Source organism: Falco punctatus (assembly GCF_963210335.1).
Source record: "Falco punctatus genome assembly, chromosome: 3".
Classification (NCBI taxonomy): Eukaryota; Metazoa; Chordata; class Aves; order Falconiformes; family Falconidae; genus Falco; species Falco punctatus.
In genome coordinates, this window is record NC_137582.1 from 77,034,783 (window position 1) to 77,055,125 (window position 20,343).

Below are 20,343 nucleotides of genomic sequence, written 5' to 3' on the forward strand. Positions count from 1 at the left end.
TAAGTTTGCTGAATTTTCTAAATTTGTCCTGCTCCCTATATCCCCTTTCAATGCCTTTTTGATTTTTTCCAGATATTCCTGGCCTCTGTAAGAATCTGGTTAGGGAATAGAAACCATATTGCTTAACATGGGTGACCAGTCACACAGCATATTTGAATTCTGAACAAAAATGCTTGGAGACACTGGTACCATGCAACAACCCATAGGCAAAAATTGCTTTTATCAAACCTCTTCACTGCACAGTTATAAGGAAAATCTGTAAAAAATATCCTTTTGTGGTCAGAAGTATCAAGTACAACAAATTACTCTTACTGAATACTTCAGTTACTGTACTTGGCAGTGAATTTGCTTTAACTCCAGAAGAGAGCTGCAAATGAAATCTTTAGCAGAGATGTGAACCAGTTGTGCAATACTGGGCTTTCCATTCCTCACTCCATAGTTCTGCTCCTAGTCCCAGATTCGCTATGCCTAACAAGAAATATATTCAATTGAGGCAGCAGAAAATTTAAACAGCTCCTAACTGCAGAAGCCAGCATAGCAGCTGAGCTATTTGGGATGAAAGCACCATGAGACAACTGCAGTTCCAGCAGGATTTGGCTTGGAGATCATGTGGGAAGCCTTTCTGCTGCCAGACCAGTGATGAAAAAGAGAGAGGGGGTGAGGTGGACACAAGCTCCAAGTTGTGAATCACCACTCGTGCTGTCAGAAAGGGGAGGGAAGTGACCCCTGAAGCTGAGTTCTGCAGCCTCCCCTCCCCTGCTCCTGCTAGGAATAGCTGCACTTGTTGTTTTCCTTTCTGAGATATGCCTTCTCACACAGCATTCACCATCATTAATTGGAGCATCTCCCTCCTGCATCCTAATCAAACGGTGCTGTCACTGCAGAGCCAGTGTTAAGAGTGACGTCTGACATGCTGGCCAAGTCAGCCAGTGGACTGCTTGCCTCGGGCCTGGCAGGTAGAGGTCTTCATCTAATTTTATTCAGGATAAAATTATTACTGTCAATGAAACAAGTGCAGACTGTCCAGAAAAGGAAGGAGCCCCCATCACTGACAGAGAGCTTGACTCTTGGTGGTTTTTTTCCCCTCAAACACATTTAAACTGTTGACTCTTTCTCCCACTGGAGCAAAATAGCACCAGGTGAAAGATGGCAGCAAACACATTAAAATGGATGTTTCACCAAAAATCAACAAGAGGTGAAGAAAACAGCTGAGGAAGAGGCATTCCAAACGAAAACAGCATGCACCTGGAGATGTGCCTCATCCTACTGAGCAGATCTTTCAGCCAGCTACTATGGAAGCAACTTCCCACTGCAGAGGACAGGTGCCCATCCAGCTCTGCACCAGACCCAAATGTGCTGCAACTGCAGTTGGGTGGATGGGGTTTTGGTCAAGTGTGCAGTGAAAACACATCAGCCAAAAAGTGGCTTCCAAGCCTGGGTTGTGATTTTCCCCAAACGTGATACAAAAGTGAGCTTTTTGCTTCTCCCTGTTGTTGGGGCCTAGGCTGATTTATCAAGAAATGCCAGGGAGGTGCACAGGTACTCGCAAAGTGAACTTTAATATAATTTAATTCCAGCGAGGGGCGTGCTCTTCACTGTTTCCTGGTCCCTAAAGAAACAACCGGGGAAAGCAGGACCCTCTGCAGCAGGCTTGACCCTGTGTCGCAATAGATGGAGCCACCTGTGTCTGTGTCACTGTGCCCGCATCCAAGCCAAACAGCTCGCTTCCTGGAGTCCCCGGCCGGAGGGGAATGTCACGGTGCGTCACAGCTTGGAGCGGAAAGCGGATAGTGCTGTGGAGAGCACACGCTGTGACCGGCTGGGATGTAGGTATTGCTCCTGTGAGCTAATGGCAGCAGATGGCTTGTTCCTGTGCTTGACGGCAGGAGAGGGGCACGGAAGTGTGGGGACACACACGCACGCACAGTTTTTCCCCGGAAACCTATCTGTCTGGCAGATACCAAGCCCAGCATCTGTGTGTTCTGAGAAGTTCAGACAGACGTGTTACACCGCTGATTCAGCCCCTGGGCTCCCCAGCTGCTTGGCTTGGGGTGAGTTTGGCAGACGGTCCGGCGTGAGCCTGTTGCAAAAGTTAGCTATTTTCTCAGCTCTTCCCCCTTCCCCACCCTCTGCTAAGGTGCCAAACCTCTGGTTCCTTTCTCAGAAACTAACTAAACCTTTGCTCCACTAAAACTTGGCCACCATAGAAAAAAAATAGTATACAAATATAATGGTTAATACAATAAAATGGATGTTCTCTATAGAAATACATTGCAGGTTGGATGACAGTCATGTTTCTTTCCCTTTTCTGTATTTCTCCCTCTTAGCAGCACACGCACATTTCTGCTGTGGTGGGGCTTCCACCACTGCAGTGTGAGGCAACCTCTGTCATGCAGCACTGTGCTGGGGCTGGGCCGGGCCAGGAGCTGGCCTTTGTGTACCCTTGTATGGAGGGGGAGAGAAAAGGGATGACATGCCTTTCTACTTGTCTAAAACAGCATATAGGTGGTGATAGATAATTATAAGGCATGCTGAAGAAGTGTGAAAGCCTTTTAATCCAAGATTACCACCTTGGCATGTGCAAAATAGCAGCTTTAATGAGCTATGCTGTCTCTGGATGGAAGGGAGAAGGTTTTGCAGTACTTCTGCCTACCCCCTGTTCACCTAGCCTGGTTCCCTGCCAGATAACTTGTTTTCGAGATGGGTGTATGAATGGAGATGCCACCTTCTTCCTCCAAAGCTCAACTGGCTGATTGCTTTTTAGCGTGAGTGTTCAGAAAAATGTTCTTAAACCATGCTGTCTCCTGAGGTTTGTGTTAAGAAAACAATGTTTATTTGCCCAATCTAGAAGCAGTAAGATGAAAAAAGACTTAAATACACTGTGTTCTTTGCTCCAAATACCTGAAATTAGTGTCCTTGTTGGAGACAAGTGCCATAATGGCTTTAATTTTTTCTTTTTCTCTTGTTTATGGAGCAATGCAGTATTGATTCCACAGCACTGGTGCACTGCACAGTACAGTCCAATTTTCACTTTTTAATGTGCAGTGATTCTAATAGCTGTAGCTGTTGCATTGGGTGTGTACCCATGCTTTATTGCATTTTCCAAAGGGGAGTGTGTCATATCAGCTTCCAGAAAAGTTCAGGATAGCTGCCTGTGTCATGGAAAAATAAGGCTTCGTTAACAGAGGATTTAGGAAGCCAAAGCAAGTACTAGAAATGTATAAAGGTACATATGAAGGTATGTGTAAATCTGAGCGCTTGACATGATTCATTTTACATCAAAAGGGAAGTCATTGTGTTACATTTTTAGTTGGAGGTGGTTGCTGATGACGTTGGAGCTATTTCAGTGTCCCACTCAACTCAAAATCTCAAGTATCATAAAGAGTTGGGCCTGCACTCAAGTCTTTCCCAGCTTGCAAATATGGAAGGACAAGTAACAAGAGAGGAAAAGTGAAACTTTAAAAAGTGTGCCTGCCAGGAAAAAGTGCTGGTGCGCACACGCAGCACCTCTTGGTCAAACCACATATCCCGTGTGTACAAAAAGTCCCCCAGGTGAAAGGTAAAGGTGAGGGTAGCTGGGTAACAGGACCATCTAAAAGGCAGGAGGAGTGCTTTGCAAGCCTCTGAGTCTTGCCTCAGAGCTGCTCTTACCCCTCAGATGCAATAAAGATATTGCAGACAAAGAAGCAGGTGAAAAGCTGGTTATTTAAATCAGTCACTGAGACACATCCAGTTAACTTGGTTATGCAGAAAGCATGATTATATTCTTACCCTGTCATTTAAAGACAAACATTTTACAGCACAAACCCCTTCATTATGTGTACGTACGAAGAAAAAAAAAAAAGTTTTTTTTTTACAGCAATCATAAGACTTTTAAACTTGCTAAGAGGTGGGTCCAACTTGTGGTTAAATCCTGCAGACGATAGTCTTGCTGATCTCAGGATTTTCCAAAGATTAAAATGCAGATGTCTGGATTTCTTATAACCCCACAAAACTTCAGAAACGTTAGACCCATTTCACTCTTCCCCAGATATCCGAGATGGCCATAAACTACCTAAGTGTCCTGGCAGGATTTCCTGTAATAGACGATCTCTTGAATAGCTCTTAGTGGCTTATTAGCAGTTTTAAGGTTTATATTTTAGCAAACAAAATCAAAGGTTATCCCTTAGCTTTTGCTTAACTGCAATATTTATAAGGTGCATCCCCATGTGTATGCAGGTGCAATAGTTTTCCCGGCTGTGCTGCTTTTATAGCAGTATGCCATTTAAAATGCACGTCAGGTTGTTCTGTGGAGAGATGTGTATGAAATCTGAGCCAAGGAAAATAAAGAAGTCTCCCAGTAAGCCCTGGCACTCCTGAGAGGGTGGTCACCGTGCCATCCCCAGCACTGCCTCCTGCAGCAGCCTGAGGCCAAGGCATGGGGGGTCGGGCCCTGCCCACCGTGCAGCCCTGGGTGTGGGCTCACCTAGGTGAGAACTTGTATTAGCTGCGTCAGAGGGAATTCATTACTCAGAGATAAGCCTGAAGCGCTTGCATGCTCTTAACTCCCTGGCAAAGTCTTTCCAATGTGTATATTTACATTAAGGTTTTGTACATATATTTACACTCGGGGTTTGTAGATTGAGTTACAGCGTGACAAATATCCCTGAGACAAGTTGGCAGAAAGGAGACAGTATTAAGAACGGAAGTGCCCATGTGCCTGAGTGAAATCTGGAAGGTCTCAGTGTGTGCATGTCTTTTTCATTTACTAAAGTTGTTTTAAGTTTCTCAAGTGGTAAGTGCAAGCCTTGGGTAGCCACACAGTCTGAGAAACTGAAACACGCTTGCTGATGGAAAACGCTTTGTAGGTTAGGATGGCTGGCTGGCTCCATTTTAAGTTTTGCTTCAATGGCCCTTTTGACAGAGGACTGCTGTAGAGGATGCTTCTGGCTTTGGCCCACCCTGGCCTTTCGATCACCCTTTGCAGAAGGCTGTCTTTTTGGCAACGTGGGCTGTTAGTTTTCCTCCTGTGGTTTCAGCTTTTCTTCTTGCTTTTCCACTTAGGATTTTTCCTCCTCTAGTGCTTCTTTTCTGTTCTCAGTAAACAGTTTCTGCAGATCTGTAGGTGAATTCTACTGATTCCCGATTCTACCTTCCTTTGATTAACCTGGTCATTTATTTTTCAGTCTTCCTTTTTAAGATGAGTATCACAGGGCTTTGGTGGTTTGAGGGGGTTTGGTTGGTTGCTTGCTGGGTTTTTGGAGCAGGGAGGGGAAATGGGAGGTGGATGGAATCACATCTCCCAGGGAAGGTGCTGTTACTAATTATGCCTTGGAGATTATTTCTTAGTGGCTCAGATATAATTACTCTATGATCAAACTTGTTTGCGTTATTTAGGACAAAATAAAGCCTCTCCTTCTGTACAACCCCAAAACCAAGCTGTTACTTCAATATTCATTTTTAGGGGGTCAGGAAAGTGCATCTGTAATTCTTATACATCCTACAGTCCCTGAACCTCTTCCCACAAAGGCCACCCCTGCAGCCCTCCTCTTACCAAAACTTTGCCACCTATAGCAATACAGAGGTGCAAAGGAGAACTTTTAGGATACCTGTTGCTGCTGGATTCTGGTTATGTCTTTTGACATATGCTTAGAAATGTATGTTGTAGGTAGGACAGGATTTTTAACCTTGCCCAGTGTTTTTTCCAAGTTTGGAAAAGCTGGAGGTAGAAGGTAGTGCTGAATAGGTCATGAAGGTAATAGAGACATGGTCTGGAAAGCATAAGGTTCTGGGAGAATGACAAGAGGGCCCCTGTCTGCCATTGTTTGTTGGGTTTTTTTCCTCCTCTAATGCTCATGCTTTCACCACTTAAGATCCCGTACTGGGAGAAATACCAGGTACCTTCTGGTGACAAGAAGTGCATGTCACGTGAGCTGGTCAGATGATACAGGTATTGAGTCAAAATCCAGTGTTGGTAAGACTCATTCCCAAGTCTTCAGAGAGGAACAGACCCCCAAAAGGGCTCTGGACTGAATTTAGGCAGTCTGTGCCCAAACCTGCAGTCCTCTGCATCCTCACACAGTTGCTGACCGGATCCTGGATGGTTACCCAGACATCTGAAGATCTGCCTTTGAGCGTGCCCAGAGACATGTCAGCCTCAACAGAGCTGAGCAGTTGGTGCCAGCCTCCTGCCCACGTCCTGTCCTGCAGCAGCAGATGCAGCACTCTTCCAGATCAGCCGCTGCAAAAAGGCTATTGTAGACTGTTGCCTTCATTTGAAACATAGCCAGTGCAGGCATGCTGCTGCAGTTCCTGCTCTCCTTATCCAGCCACACAGGGTGAGGATGCTTCCCCCCAGCCCTTTGATATAGGCTCAGTCTCCTCTTTCACCTAACAGATTCAAAGCACCTCTCACATTCTCTGAAGAGTGTTCAAACTACCAGGGCACTACCGCTGCTTTGCAGTGGGTGCAATCCCATGATTTGTAAAGTTGGAGTGTTTAATCGAGAGACTGTTAAGCACAGTGAGCAGAACACATGTTGAAAGGTGGAAGAGCAGGATTCCGCTGCTTGTTCCAAAAATTATCCATGTGGCTTATGTGTATTGTTTATGAAAGACATAAACAGACCTTTGGAGGGAGAGTCACTGCCCCAAGGCTCTGGAGAGGTCTGGGTGTCCCAGTGGCATTGTATACAGGAAATATACAGGAAGAATTGTTTTTGCACTTTCTGTCCCAGTGTGATCCTTCAGAAGGACAACTCAAGGTCCGCATATTTTGGCTTCCAGTTCATTATTAGGTAAATTATAAGAATAGGGAGGCAGCTGCTGAAATAAACCATTTGCAGGGGAGGGTTTCACAGGGGAGTTCTATGTGCCATTTCCCAAGGGTTCTGGAAGCATGGGGCCAAACCAGGGTACTGACATGGAAAATCTTGTCCTTCACTGAAATGGCAGTAATAATTCTCAGCGTACAAAGCTCGTGGGAAGAGCTCACGTAACACTGGAAAGGAGTTGCTAGTACTTACTGCTTAGCGTTCTGATTTCGTACAGCCTGGTACAAGAGATGAAGCATGACAAACAAATTCTTGGTTGTTAGAGGCCAAAATATTTGGTTGATTGTGCTTTGCCATCAGCTTCAGTAACAAAAGCCCGTTTAATATGAGGAGAACAAGGCATGTGCCTATTAGCTGCTGTCACTTGTGCACACGAGACTGATGGCAGCCATTGACTTCACATCACCAGCTATGACATACCTTCCAGAAAGGCACAATTTGTAGTGAGTTATGCTCTATTTATGTTCTTTATTCCAAATATAAAACCATTGTAATGCCATGTGTTATTGCAGAGGATTAAGAATCACCCATCGTGTTATATAAATGATTTCTCTTCAGCATAGCCTTATATTGTCAGGGCAATTGCTTCTGCAGTCCCACTTCCAGTCTTCTCACCTTAGTCTAAGTCCCGCTCTTGTTGAAATTCCTGAGATTTCCTCTTTATTAAGGTTATTATCAGACCCCAAACTGCCTGTTGTTCCCTATGCAAGAACTGCTATTCAGGCACACCCCTAGAGGCTGCTCACTTTTTCCAGTTGTTTGAACGTGGGTGCCTGCATTTTGGTCCTGAGCTGGAAGGCAGACTCACCGTGAGATTGCCTGCATGTATTCATCCCCAGCATGTTTGCATAGCCACCTGGTGAAGGATGCAGCTGTAGACACAGGACAGGGGAGGCACACGCTGTACAGCCAGCCCTCCACCACCTCGGTAAGCAGGCACGGCCTGAAGGTTTTCTGCAATTAATGGCTCTAATTGTTTGGGTAGATTTCAGACCAAAGGACCACTCCTCCACGTGGTGGGGTCACTCCTTCACGCCCTTCTGTGAGCATGGAGGGGTTACCAGCATCCAAGTTATCTAAGCTGGAAAATGAGAGAGGATTTGGGCCAACAGACAACTATATTAAAAGATCCTTATTTCTGTCCCCTCTATGTTGTCTTGATGCATTAGTCATGAAACTAATGACCTGACGCACAGTACGTAGCCAATATGTGTGTGTCTTTGTGGTGTCCTTCTAGAGGCATCTCCTTTCCCTGTGAGGAGAGAATCAAGAGAAGCTGCCTGTAAATCTGCTGTCCCTCAGGATATAAATGGGATACACAGCCAAAATTCAGACATCCCCTATCACCTTTGCTTAACTGCTTCCCAATGCCCACCAAATATTGCCCAAGCAGACCATCTCTGCTCGTGAGGGTTTATTGCTGTAGCTTTATCAGATCTATACAGAGGCACTGAACACGCATGGGTACCAGTTTGATAGGATGAGCAGGAAACGCTTCCTCCCCATGCATGGGTAGGCAGCTGTTTTCAGAAATTCCAACACCCAATGCTGAAAACTTGCTTGTGTGTAACCCATGCTGAAAGAGAAGTACCCACACCAGGGGCACCTGTCCTCCTTTCACACAAACTATGCTCTGGATTAAAGACTGGCAGAGAAAAGGGACGCTGTTCACATGTGCTGTGTGCAGTTGGCAGCTTGTAAACTATTTCTTTTTTAAACTAAACTATGAGAGAAAAGTAATTTTTACATTCCATATTTGGGACATTGGAGAAGACTTCAGATAGTCCATGAACCAGGATGTGGTTTTCTGGGGTGCTGTGCTGGGTGTACCGAGGTCAAGTAACAGAGCCACAGCAGTCAGCATGCACGCAACTGATGGGAGTTCTCGCCCAAAGGAGAACATGCCAGCAAACAGCAACCACAGCAACCCCAAAAGCAACTTCGTGTCTAGTCCACTAGTACTATGGTTTTTATGGAGAGATTATTGATTTTAGGTGATGGTGTCAGAGAAAGTGATGTTCTGTACTTAACGCACGTGATCTCATAGGTCATAAACTGTGTGCAATTACAGAAGCACTACTTACCAGTGGTTTAAACAGTGTTTGTTAGTTGTTGTTGTTATTATCTCTCCCAAGAGATTACTGCTATTGCTGCCTGTAGGCTGTGATTTACAGTAGTGTAATCATCTGAAAAGACTGGATTTGTTAAGCTGCTCAGATAATACAAAACCAAGTCAAGCAATGCTTACAGATAACAAATGGACTTAAAATGTTTTTCTTACCTGAAGATATATTAATATGTCCCACCCACCCACTGCCCAACAGGCAAAGTAGTTTTTCATCAGGGGACACATTAAAATGGGAAAAATATGAAAGGATTTCTGTGAATTCTAGTATTAGTGACATCATCATCTTAGTGTGACTGAAGTGTTCAGTAACAACACAGATAACGCTTGATTCTTCTTGCTTAAAAGAGCACTAAGTCAGGGTTTTTCTCCCAGAACCTGACATCAGGTCTGTGAAAGTCTTCCTCCCTGGAGTGATTCAGAAAGCAAAACCAAGTGCTGTTTTGTCTCGAGTATGTAGACCATGTACATTGTTGGAGATTGTAAGAGGCCTTAAGACCCATCGGTAAATTTTCCAGTAAAAAATTATTGTTATGTTAATTTATTAAATTAATTAGCCCTTCAGGAAAAATATTGTAATCATGCAGAGAGCTTGAGCTTTCTTCTTAACAGAGTGGACTTACAAAACCTTTTTAACCTTACACTCGTTAATTTTTACTTTGATATTCTTCATCAGTAAAAAGCCCTCCCCTTTGCCTAGCTTCATTCCCGTGTGCTTTGGTGGGGTTTGACACTGAAGAGGCCTCTGTAAAGGAGTGAGCGCCTGTGCCTGCATGCGCCTGCCACTCCTGCCCTCCGTGGAAGCCCATATATAGCAACTCCATAGGGATCCAGAACCGCTGCTGGGAGAATGGTGTGAAACGCAGGGGCTCTGAATTGAGCTGGCCCCAGGCCTCTCTGAACTAAATTTTGCTGCTTTCCAGGATATGGGGCCAAGGTCATTCCTGGTACAGATGCAGCAGAAGGAAGGGCTGGGGCAGGAATTTTCCATGGGTACAGACCTGCTGTACGAACTAGCAGTGAGCGAATAATCAAGGCAGGAGCCCTGGAGCTCCCACATCCTGCTTTCCCATCCACTGGAGAGGATGGAGGCAGCAGCTGCAGCTGTTGAGAGCTTCACTGCTCTCAGGGCCCCCAGCACACACACCCCTCAGAGGCAGCTGGCCCCGCAGCCCTACAGCCCCCCGCGAGCCAGCCCCTGCCCCAGCCGCAGCACTGTGTCCTTGCAGCCCTGGGGCTCTGGACATCCCAGGCAGTTCAGCTACTTGCAGCCCTGGGGCTGACAGCTGCAGAGGCAGTTGCCTGCTTTGTCCAGGCCTTCAAAAGCAAACAGATCCACCCAAAGCATGGGGTAAATACAAGCTACTGAAGTCTTAAAGAAAAACCCTGAAAACCCTGCAGCACGCTGGAGGTGACCCCCATCCCCAGTGTACGCTGGACCAGCAGTGTGTGGGGCTGGTAGCTGCACAGGAACACAAGAGCCTGGCCTCTGGTGAACATCCTCATTCCTTCCTAGGGATAGGATAGATGAAAGGAAAATATGCTTTCCACCTGCCAAAAAGACTAAATCTTTGCCAGTTAGACCATACCTTGCAAGCTGTTGGACAAGCTCGCTCCCCAATTAATGTCAGTGGGATTTCTGTGGGAGCTCAGCAACTGGTGTGCTGCAAGCCATTACAGGGATAACAGAGTGGGATGACAAGGAAACATATTAATGCAAATGCATGTGAGGCTGAAGCCATCCGTGGTCTGTATTAAGTAGTGAATTCAGGTGATACTTCACAGAAAGGAATGGTTATACTTGAACAAATTAGTCCTCACAGTGAGTGCTGGCTTTCTGCTTTACAGATGTGGCAGTACCATTAGTCAAAATACATTCTCCCCAAGTCTGAAATGGTATTCATTGCTGCTTCTTTTTCTGAGTGCCTTTCTTTCGTCCTCTTTTCAATTTAAATTCAACTTTTACATGTTTATCTAGATAATGTCCCGTAAGTACTTTTACATATAAATGTAGTTCTCAATTTTGACTTCTAAAGCCATCAATAAAACATACTTTAAAACTACTCCACGGCACAGATGAGCTCTTCACTTTATCCATATTTTCTCTTACATACAACAAGGGAAGTATTGCTCAGTTCTCTTATAGAAGGCATTGATGAGAGCAGCAGGTCCACATACTGTTCCCAAAAAGAACCTAGTCAGACCGAATGATGCCATTCATGAATGATGTCGGCATCGCGATGGCTGCTAGATCTTTTCAGTCCTCAGCTTCCTGCTAAAACAAATTCTTTCTGATTGTTCCACATAGCGAACTCTTGTCGATCAATGCAATGCTGAATGGTGCTGGTGGCTGACTCATCAGTCTTGGCTTGACGACTGCACAGTCTAATGAGTAAAAGTGAGGCACTACTGACTAAGAAAAAAGGGCCAGTAGCTAACAAAGGAAGAAACAAGGAAGGAAAGAAAAGGGAATCTAGCAGCCATCATATGGACAGAGAGCACTGAGAAGAGTCACTAGTGTTTTTGCCAAACCTAAGCTGTATTTATTTTTCTGATGCCAATTTATTCAGTAAGACACTTAGATTTTGAAAATGGAATGCATAAACACTGTGTGGTAGAAATTACCTGAGAAGCAACACCTTAACATACAGTGCAGGAGTGCATGGAGCACTTCTGATGGTGAGGGAGCCTGGGCTCCTAAACAGCCATTCCCAAAGAACGTTAAAAATATTTGTGGGACAGAACAAGCTGGTGAAATACAATTTTCTGAGCTGCTATCTGCTTATTTAAAGCATAAATGATCTTACGGCAGTTCTATGTGGTTTGTTTTCATATAAATGTTAAGCTTATCTTGTAAACACATCTTCAGTATGTAAAGTAAGTTAAAAACATCCATTCTAAAACTTGGATGCAAAGAGAATGTGGCTTGGATGCTTACTGGCATGAAAAGAGATATCCTGTCTTATTCTTTTTTGTTCTGTAATACAGTTGTAGCATTATCTGGTATCCAGGGCTTTGAAGGATCTATTGTAAGCACGTCAAAGACTTTTTAAATTACTTTGGTTTTGTAAATATTAGATCACAAAAATGGAGGAATGAGTGCCACAGACTTTCATTAAACAATGTGTCCATTACTGTTTTTCCTGTTTTGGAGGTGGAATTAAACTAGCACTAGTAAGACTCTGCATATTTATTCTTTCAATAAGAAAAAACCCCATGTTCCAATATTACCATGTCTCCAGAAATGTGCGTTCAAGGTGCAGCTTAGACACTAACTAGTCACCACCGTGTGCTACTTGTGCAGTCAGAGAAAAGAGGCGCCTTGCACAAGATCCCGATGTCCATGACGGAGCTTGGGTCAGCCAGGACTGCTGTGCTGTGATCAGTGTCTCACCTCCTCAGTGACCCGGGCAGTCCAGGACTAACAAGCTGTGGGACAAGTCTTCCACTTGGTAGTTTTGCACATGGGCAGACAGCATTCCCACAGCAAGTGTAACTCGCCTAGCAGCCTTTCTGGCTAACACCCTCTGGCTCAGACAGGTAAGGGAGGTAAGTTCACAGCTACAGGGCAGTTGGTGGAGTATGGGCACGAAGGCCGTGTGGTTGGAGGCTAGGAATGGCTGAGCCTGAACTTGGAGTCCAGATTAACACTTGACAAGAGTCTAAGGCTGGGCCAAATATGCAGAAGTGAGAAGACAACAAATCAGCAGCTTGTTGTAAGAAAGAGGACAAAACAAAAGAATGGGCAGAAAACCCTCTGCACCCTTGCCCCTAGACTCAGTTTCAGGAAATCATTCTGATGTTGGCATGCTACTTGTCAGCCCCCCCACGAGACTCCAAACTTCAGTCTCCTTCCTCTAAAATGTGACAACTTTCAGTTGCTGTTGGTTATTCTGGTCCCTCGTGATGCAGAGGTCAGTGTCCTGATGTAGGAGGTCTTCCTTGCTGAAGACCATCTGGGTGTGGATAGACCGTATGGACAGCGGAATTCCTACTTTTTTTAGCATAAATCTCAAAAAGTCTGGGAAATTAGTACTTTTTTGTACTAATTAGTACTAATATTGTACTAACTAGGAAAGGCAGAAGAATAGTCAGGTTGTGAAATGAAGCATTCAAAAACTACAAAGTGTCACGATTAAGAGTTAGCCGGTGATTTGATTTGATCCTGTTATGCATACTCATTAGGATATTTTAAAAAAAAGTTTGAGTCCAACTTTATTTATGCTGATGGTTCCTCAATGCAATATTTGTGTGAAGCTTTGTTTTCACAGGGCTCAGTACCATAAATGGTCATCACAATAGCAGCGCTTGCTAGGTATTTTAGCTTCATTTTACAGATGGGACAAACTTCTTCATAGAGAAGTGGCCAATGCATCTGGCAAGGCAGGTTTAGAAGCTGGGATATCTTCATACCTTTTCTTTAATTCAATGACTGTTTCTTCTGAGCTAGAGCACTACATAAAATATTACACGGTAGAGATGAAGTCCTGTCTCTACAGAAATAAATATAACTCAGACATTATAGTGCAGATACATATCCTTAAGGTCTAAGTTATTCTGTTCACCAAACCAAATTGCTTACAAATTGGCAAACTAACAAATATCAGCATTTATCAAAATTAAATCCATATGTTCTCCAAATCCATGTATCATCAACTACTTCCAGATGTAAAAAATCCATGGATAGCTTTAAGGAACTTCAGTCCTGCAGTGAGTTTCCACCATGAGTCTCAAAATCAGCACTGTTCACAAGCGATATACAGCAATATTTCGTCTCTTCAGGAGACAATACTCGTTGCTTTCCTTAGAGCCAGGTATCCTGTCACCACATCTGAAGGGAGCATCCGAATATAGGCAAATTCTTCAATAGTGCTAAATCTTAGCTTGCTCTGGGGATCTGTGTAATTTGCCTGAAAATGAAACAATAGCAGAGACACTCTTCAAATAAAATCTTAAAACAGAGTACTAAAAAAAGTGTCTGATTACATGATGACAAAATAGTGACTTTCTTTTTCCAGTAACAGAACTACTGTTCTACCACGGGACCAAGAGTGTGTATTTTTTCTTTCTCCTTGTGTCAGAACTTAGGAGAAGTTAACAGACCCCTATAAAATCACATTAGAAATGCATTAAACATAACAGAGGGCTGAAATAGTTTCATAAAAAACACAGTGCAAAAGAAATTCCTCAACTCTCTAAACTCACCCTAGCAACTCTGTGCCTTGTGCAGTCTCTCTCAAGGCAGCTCTCCAAAGAGTCAGGCTGCTGCCAATAAATTACCCACAAAGAGGCTGAATTATGGGTGCTCTGATAGCTTTGGACCGATTTTCTCTTCCTGCGTACAACTTAGCTTTTAATTTACTTTTAAGTGGTTGTTAAAGCAAGGGAGTTTCAGCTTATGGTTCTGTGACTGAACTGATAAGAAATTTGAACTCAGCATTGTGCTTTGCTACAGATGCCTGTTTTCAGGATAGCAGCCTGGCCAGCTAACCCTGGGCTACGCTTGTGTCCTCTGCTATATTTGGACCCTGGGTGCCTGGGAGCAGTGCCAGTTTCCTTCTGTCCTCTCCCCTTCCCTGTTGCTACAGAAACCTTGAGCTCAGATGAGCTTGGGGGCAGTGCAGGAGGCTGGGCTGGAAGAAGACAGGCTTCAGGGTATCGCATCTCCACTTTCAGCCTCCAGGACAATCACTGCCTGTTCAGCATTGGATTACCAAATGTCTGCCAAGGCTCTGAAAGTGTCTTATGTACCTTTCTTTAACAGGAGATGGTGGCTGGCAAGGACCAGGCAGTTGAGATCCCTCAAGACATTGCAACTAAGAAAGAAAAGGCCAGGAAAAGCCGGAGCATTCCTCCCATCCATACCGTTGAAGTGCAGAGCCCTCTACCATTTTTATGTTGGAAAGGATCTGTTGACCATGGTAACAATCCAGTTAATCACCTGGCTTGATAAGACTTAGCAGAAAATTAAGTGTTATTTGTAGCTTCTCTTTTTACAAAGAAATGCCAGAAGGTTAATTAAATGTAGTCAGCTAATTTTCAATTAATTTTCAAACAAATTGCAAAGTTAGGACATTAGGAGTAAATTTATCCTTGGTGCTAACTTCATGGTTGCAGCAGCTATAAATGTATTTCTACTTCTACTTCAAAAATCTGGCCTCATGTAAGAAAAAGCTAATCAAGTAGACCGCTTTTCAATGTACATGATTCTGTAATAAGCTAGGCAAGCAACATCTGCAATTTGTATCGCACACCAGTCTAGGTTAAAAACATTATGGCAGTTCTTCACCATTCTGATACTTTGTATTGGGCTGTACTATTTGCATTCACTAATGTATGGTAGCTACTCATTTATGCCATGACTTCAGTGTGAAAACAAACTTCACTGCTACTTCAGCAATAATTAAAACAGATTAGAAAAGTGAAGTGATTTTGCAAAGAAAAAACTCTGTCATGTTTAGAAACTAAGTCAAAGGCCACAGATACATCCTCTTCAAATACAATGAATTAGTTATCTCAATCTGTTTCTATAGTAACAAGGCTGATGCATTTTCAGAAAATGAAGGGAAATATAAACATTTGAAGGTTTGTTTTTTTTTTAAAATCTGCTTTACAATGAATTACTGGTTTGCATATTAGAGTATCGGAATAGTCATCTTGCAAGTTTAGAAAGAATAATTTTATTTTGCAGTGTCAATACAGTAGATAATAGCTTTTGAATTCTAGGCTGCCTTACAAATTTAAATTGGCTGCTCTGCTTAGACCATTGGTGAAATTAATTCCATTTGTTTTACACACAGAAAGAGAAGAGGATCAGTAGAATATAATTGTGGCATTTCATATAACTGCAGGTATACTGATGAGAGTACTGATGAGAGTGGTTTAATACACTTCTCTTTTTTTTTGTACCTGCTAGACCATTTAATTCTTCCCTAAATGGGTAATGCTAAGGAATTTATTTTACTTTCCCCCCCCCCCGCCCCCGGCCCCAGGGAATCCAGCATTCCCACAGAAAATATATTCTTACACAAATGCTTTCAGATTTTACATAGAAAATACAGGGACATGTTTCTTGCACTAGATTTCTAAAATATTCTATTAGCCCAGATACCTTCCTACTAACTAGGAAATTATCTTGAAAATATATTTAATACTTCTTATGAAACATTTCTAGCATAGCAATGTAAAGGACACGCTGTCTCAGTTACCTTAATAAAAAAGATTTTTTTAAACAGCATTTTTATCATAGTCTGGAGAAAACTTGCAGGCCAGGTAAAATAGGAAACTTGACTCACGATGCAATTAGAGGATGGAAATTAAGAACAAAAAAAAAAAAAAGTGGAAAGACAAAAAAAGAATACAAAAGCAGCACTGAATGGATTCATACAGAAAGCAGAGTATTTATACTGAGCCAGAATAGAATATATAAATCACTGATGGAAAGGAGGAGCTGACAAATTAAAACTGAGGAACTGAGAGGAAGACTCTTATTTCCTATGGCTAAACTGCCCCTTTAGCTGGTAGGGACACTCGCATCTATAACCTGCATCATCATCTCACTATAGGTGCAACGACTGACTAATTCTGAAATGCATCAAAGCCATGCTGGAAAGCATTATTTGGTTTCTTGGAGATAGGGCAGTGAAGGAGACTTATACCCTTATGCCTTCAGCCCCACATAAACCCCTCACAGGTCAGAGATGTTGCAGCAGCTCTAATAAAACATGGTGTGAATGCCACTAACACTTGCAAAGCAGCTCTGAGGGGAGAGGATACAGGATGGGAACAGATGAATACCATTAAATGACCCAGCATGGAATTTTTGCTATTTTGGTGAAATCTACTCATTATTACTCCACATGTCCACCTATCTACCCTTCCTCCATCTACTACATCTTTATATTGAATAGGGGTACTTATGCAAAGTTCCTTATTCAACTGACCCCTGCTCCTTCTCTGAAAATAAGTTGCTATTACATCAAAGCAATACCCTTACGAGTAAAAGACTGTAAGTCTGCCTGGCTGGAGGGAATTATTTTCCCTGGGTTTGTGAGCAGTCTCTTCCACTTGCTGTCTGCCAGTTCATCTGTGAGGGAGATGTTGCTTTCCCATTCCTTCTTGAACACCAAGGGTTATCAGCCTCAATCCAAGCAACCCACTCCATTTCCAAATCATGCTCAAAGACACAGGCTGCTAACATTCCACCTCCAAGGTGCCTTATTTAAATGTGTTACTTAAAAAATGAAAGTCAAAGAAAACATATGCTATAAAATCGAGAACTCAAATGTTAAGATGTGCAGGATTAAAGCTGATGGTATAGCTATTCTTTGATACCTTGCGCTGTGTATCCACTATAAGGCAATCCTTAAATAAGTGCTCACTCATTTCCCCCCCCCCCAACAGGGACTTTGACCTGATTCAGTCTACAGAATGCAAAGTGCTGTGTTAACCTGCATCAACATAACAAATGTGTATATTGCGTATTTACAGACATCTCTATGAGGTGATATCAAGCCTGTGAGGTGGGCTAGCACCCTATGGATGAGAAACAGATTGAACGGGGGGAAGGGACCCAGAAATTCTGTCTAAGGCTCTTTGACATTACAAAGGTTTCATTATTGTAGTTATTGAGTCTAACCATTAATTAACCCTTTTGATAGTCTGAAAAAGAACATTCCCATTCATTTCAATTGTAATAAATGCCTAGGCTTCTGCAAAAAAACCACAAAACACTGGAAACTGAAGGTGAAAAGTGAAAAGATATGCTGTTACTAACACCTGGTTTGTTTTAAGTAAAATTATTCATGTCACATAAGAACAGTGATAGCAGCAGATACAAATTTTTTCTTGGGCAGAATTCAATGATTTTACTCCTGTTTTGTGCCAACAGAATCTCTGGGGAATTCAGGTGCCAAATTGTAACTACTAACACTTCTGGAGCATGTGCAAACCGTATCTAACTCAAATGTGGTTGGTTTTTTCCCCTTTTTTCTTTTTTCTTTAACAGAACCATGTAAAAGAGCCCATCTGTGACACACAGGCTATACATCTGCCAAACTCCCAGCACTGAAGCATGGGGGTATCTGAAATTCTCCAAAGTGCATGCCAAGTGTCTGTCTCCAGCTGGTTTGTTTGAGGGAAAGTTCGAGAGCAATGATAACAAGTTGGTGGTTTTTTTAATCTGGGCCAATCAATGTAATTTTTACTAATCTCCTTCTTGGAAATCGCTGAGCCATCTTTTTACAACTTTCTCTAAAAGGTATAACAAAGTAAATCAGCCTCAGGCAAACACTCAGCATGGCAAGTCTGAGTCTTTGTAGTTAAAGCTTGGCAAAGTTAGCAGTCCTGGAAACCGTGGGCTACCAGCTTTCAATGTAACAATTTAGAGAATCAGAAATGGTGGGGACCAGTGCAGACTCCACAGCTGGGAAAGTGGTGCGATAGCAGCCACCCGGCAGGACAAAGTATTTAATCTCTCCTGACATCTATTAACAACCTAGGGATTTTGCGATGTAGCAACAGTATTTGGGATTTGGCCCTAAATCACTGGACAACTACTAAGCACAAGGCTGAACAGGAACCTCATCAAGTACATCTTTTACAAAAGCATGCACCAGCTTTATTTCATTATGGAAACTGAGATGCCAATTTTGAAGGGAAAAATAAAATACTTACCGGAAGTCCTGAAATGTCCGAATATTTCTTGGCAGGCTTAAAGGAAGGAGGAGCATCAATATTAAAATCTAGAGAGAAAAAAAGGGATAAATTCAGAGTGCTATATATATCTTAAAACATAAACTCAAAATGTAAATAGGTAACAATACTTCTTTAGAATGCTGCCTTTACTTTCTGAGGTCTCTATTAACTAGCAACACTAAGGGCCAGAAATATGAAGCAGAATTACCTTGGAAAACATTTAACCTGTTAGCCCTGTGAACAGCAGCCTGATTCTGCTCACCTCTCCAATACCAGTTCAGTAAGCAGAACTGCCCTCCCGAAAAGGAAAAACGTGAGAGCTACTTGGAACGTGTCGATTTCTTCCAAGCCTTAATGGATTCCCTCACAGTCAGTTATTTGCAAAGAATAGCCATTATCATACACATGCTTTATGCTAAGACCACAAAACACGGCTCAAGATTGCAGCTCTGAAATACTATAATCCAGAAAAGCAAAGTAATCTTTTAAATCAGTTAAATCTTTAAGCATGTACCACTTCAAGCCCAGTCAATGACCTAGAAAATTGTCTGAATGTTTAAATTAAATGATGGAAATTGCTGTTCTTTGGTGCCCTTTAGATAGCAACTCTTATTCATAAACATTTTTAAGATAAGTACATTTAAGTAGTTAAATCCCCAATTTTGGTTGTTTACAAAAATATCTTGTACCTGACTAATTTCTTTCCTCCTTCCTAATCTCCCTTGTACCTCATTCAGATGCTACTACGATCGAGTCAAATGCTCCATCCATATCAAATTTCTAACTCATCATCTCATAATTCAAAAGACACTAATGTTACAGCTGGTTTTAAATATGCAACTGAATTTCTTTCCCTACCTTCTTACAAACAGAACGTAATAGAAATAGCAACATCAGCAGATTGTCAGTTACAGTAGCCAGGTACACACCGTAATCTGCATTTTTCTGTAACAGTTGTGTCTAAATCGCTTCAAAAAAATGGCAAGCTTTTTTTGCATAAAACACTGAGTCTGACAAGAAGTATATGCATATACTCAATTCTGAAATGCCTCCACTTGCTTAAGTAAAACCTAAGGATCACATTCTGCCTCCCGCTATGTTCAATAGTATCCTACTTTACCAGCAGACTTGAAGCATATGTAGATTAAGAGCACTGCTGTAACTCTGCTCCTGTAGATGTACACCAGTTAGAACTGCTAATCAGGACTACTAATAGTGTAGTTTCAGCTGTGCTGAAATAAATAGGGGGTGTAGAATTTAAATCTCCCAAGAATCTAGGATAAGGAGCTGGATAGGAAGCTGGGGCTGAGGTCTAAGCTACTGCAAGTATGTGACTTAGCAGAATCTATTTGAAAATAGTTCAAAGATAGCTAATCAAGTAGCAGCCACCCATCAGAAGACATTTCAGGCTGTACGCAGAGGAGGAGGCTCCTCAGTAGTGAAAAGGTGAGAAAAAACTGATGGGAATAAGGCGTTTCTGACCTGGTTTGCATAAATACATTTCCATTATGAAATTCTCTCCTCAAATGTATTTGAAGTTTGTCACAATACTCCAAATTATTTGCTTCCCCCTACTTTCCACTTAGGCTGCCAAGTGTGATTGGAGTAGTCTTAAATGTACGACTGGACCCTGTTGAAAAGCAGGAAACTGCATGCACTGATGAAATAATTTAGGTTTGTTTTAAAGAAAGTTACTTGTGTGGATTTTAT

General features: G+C 42.6%; 2 protein-coding genes across 6 annotated transcripts in view; one reads left to right on the plus strand and one right to left on the minus strand.

Moving 5' to 3' along the window:
* LOC308060839 (uncharacterized protein) overlaps positions 1 to 20,343 on the plus strand; it is a 158,629-nt gene that overhangs the window by 96,381 nt on the left and 41,905 nt on the right. For 2 of the 5 annotated variants that reach the window (XM_080380027.1, XM_080380024.1), the window contains exon 3: positions 14,702 to 14,858. In XM_080380027.1, coding sequence (XP_080236153.1) covers positions 14,702 to 14,858 — 157 coding nt within the window. Of the gene's footprint in view, positions 1 to 14,701; positions 16,175 to 17,827; positions 18,607 to 20,343 lie in introns of those variants that run through there. The other 3 variants (XM_080380025.1, XM_080380026.1, XR_013926928.1) reach the window with 3 other exon arrangements.
* The window catches only part of INO80C (INO80 complex subunit C), a 31,724-nt gene continuing 24,505 nt past the window's right edge, over positions 13,125 to 20,343 (minus strand). The window contains exons 4-5 of the mRNA XM_080380008.1: positions 18,613 to 18,680; positions 13,125 to 13,847 (exon numbers count right to left, since the gene is read on the minus strand). Coding sequence (XP_080236134.1) covers positions 13,716 to 13,847; positions 18,613 to 18,680 — 200 coding nt within the window. The 3' untranslated portion in view covers positions 13,125 to 13,715. The remainder of the gene's footprint in view (positions 13,848 to 18,612; positions 18,681 to 20,343) is intronic.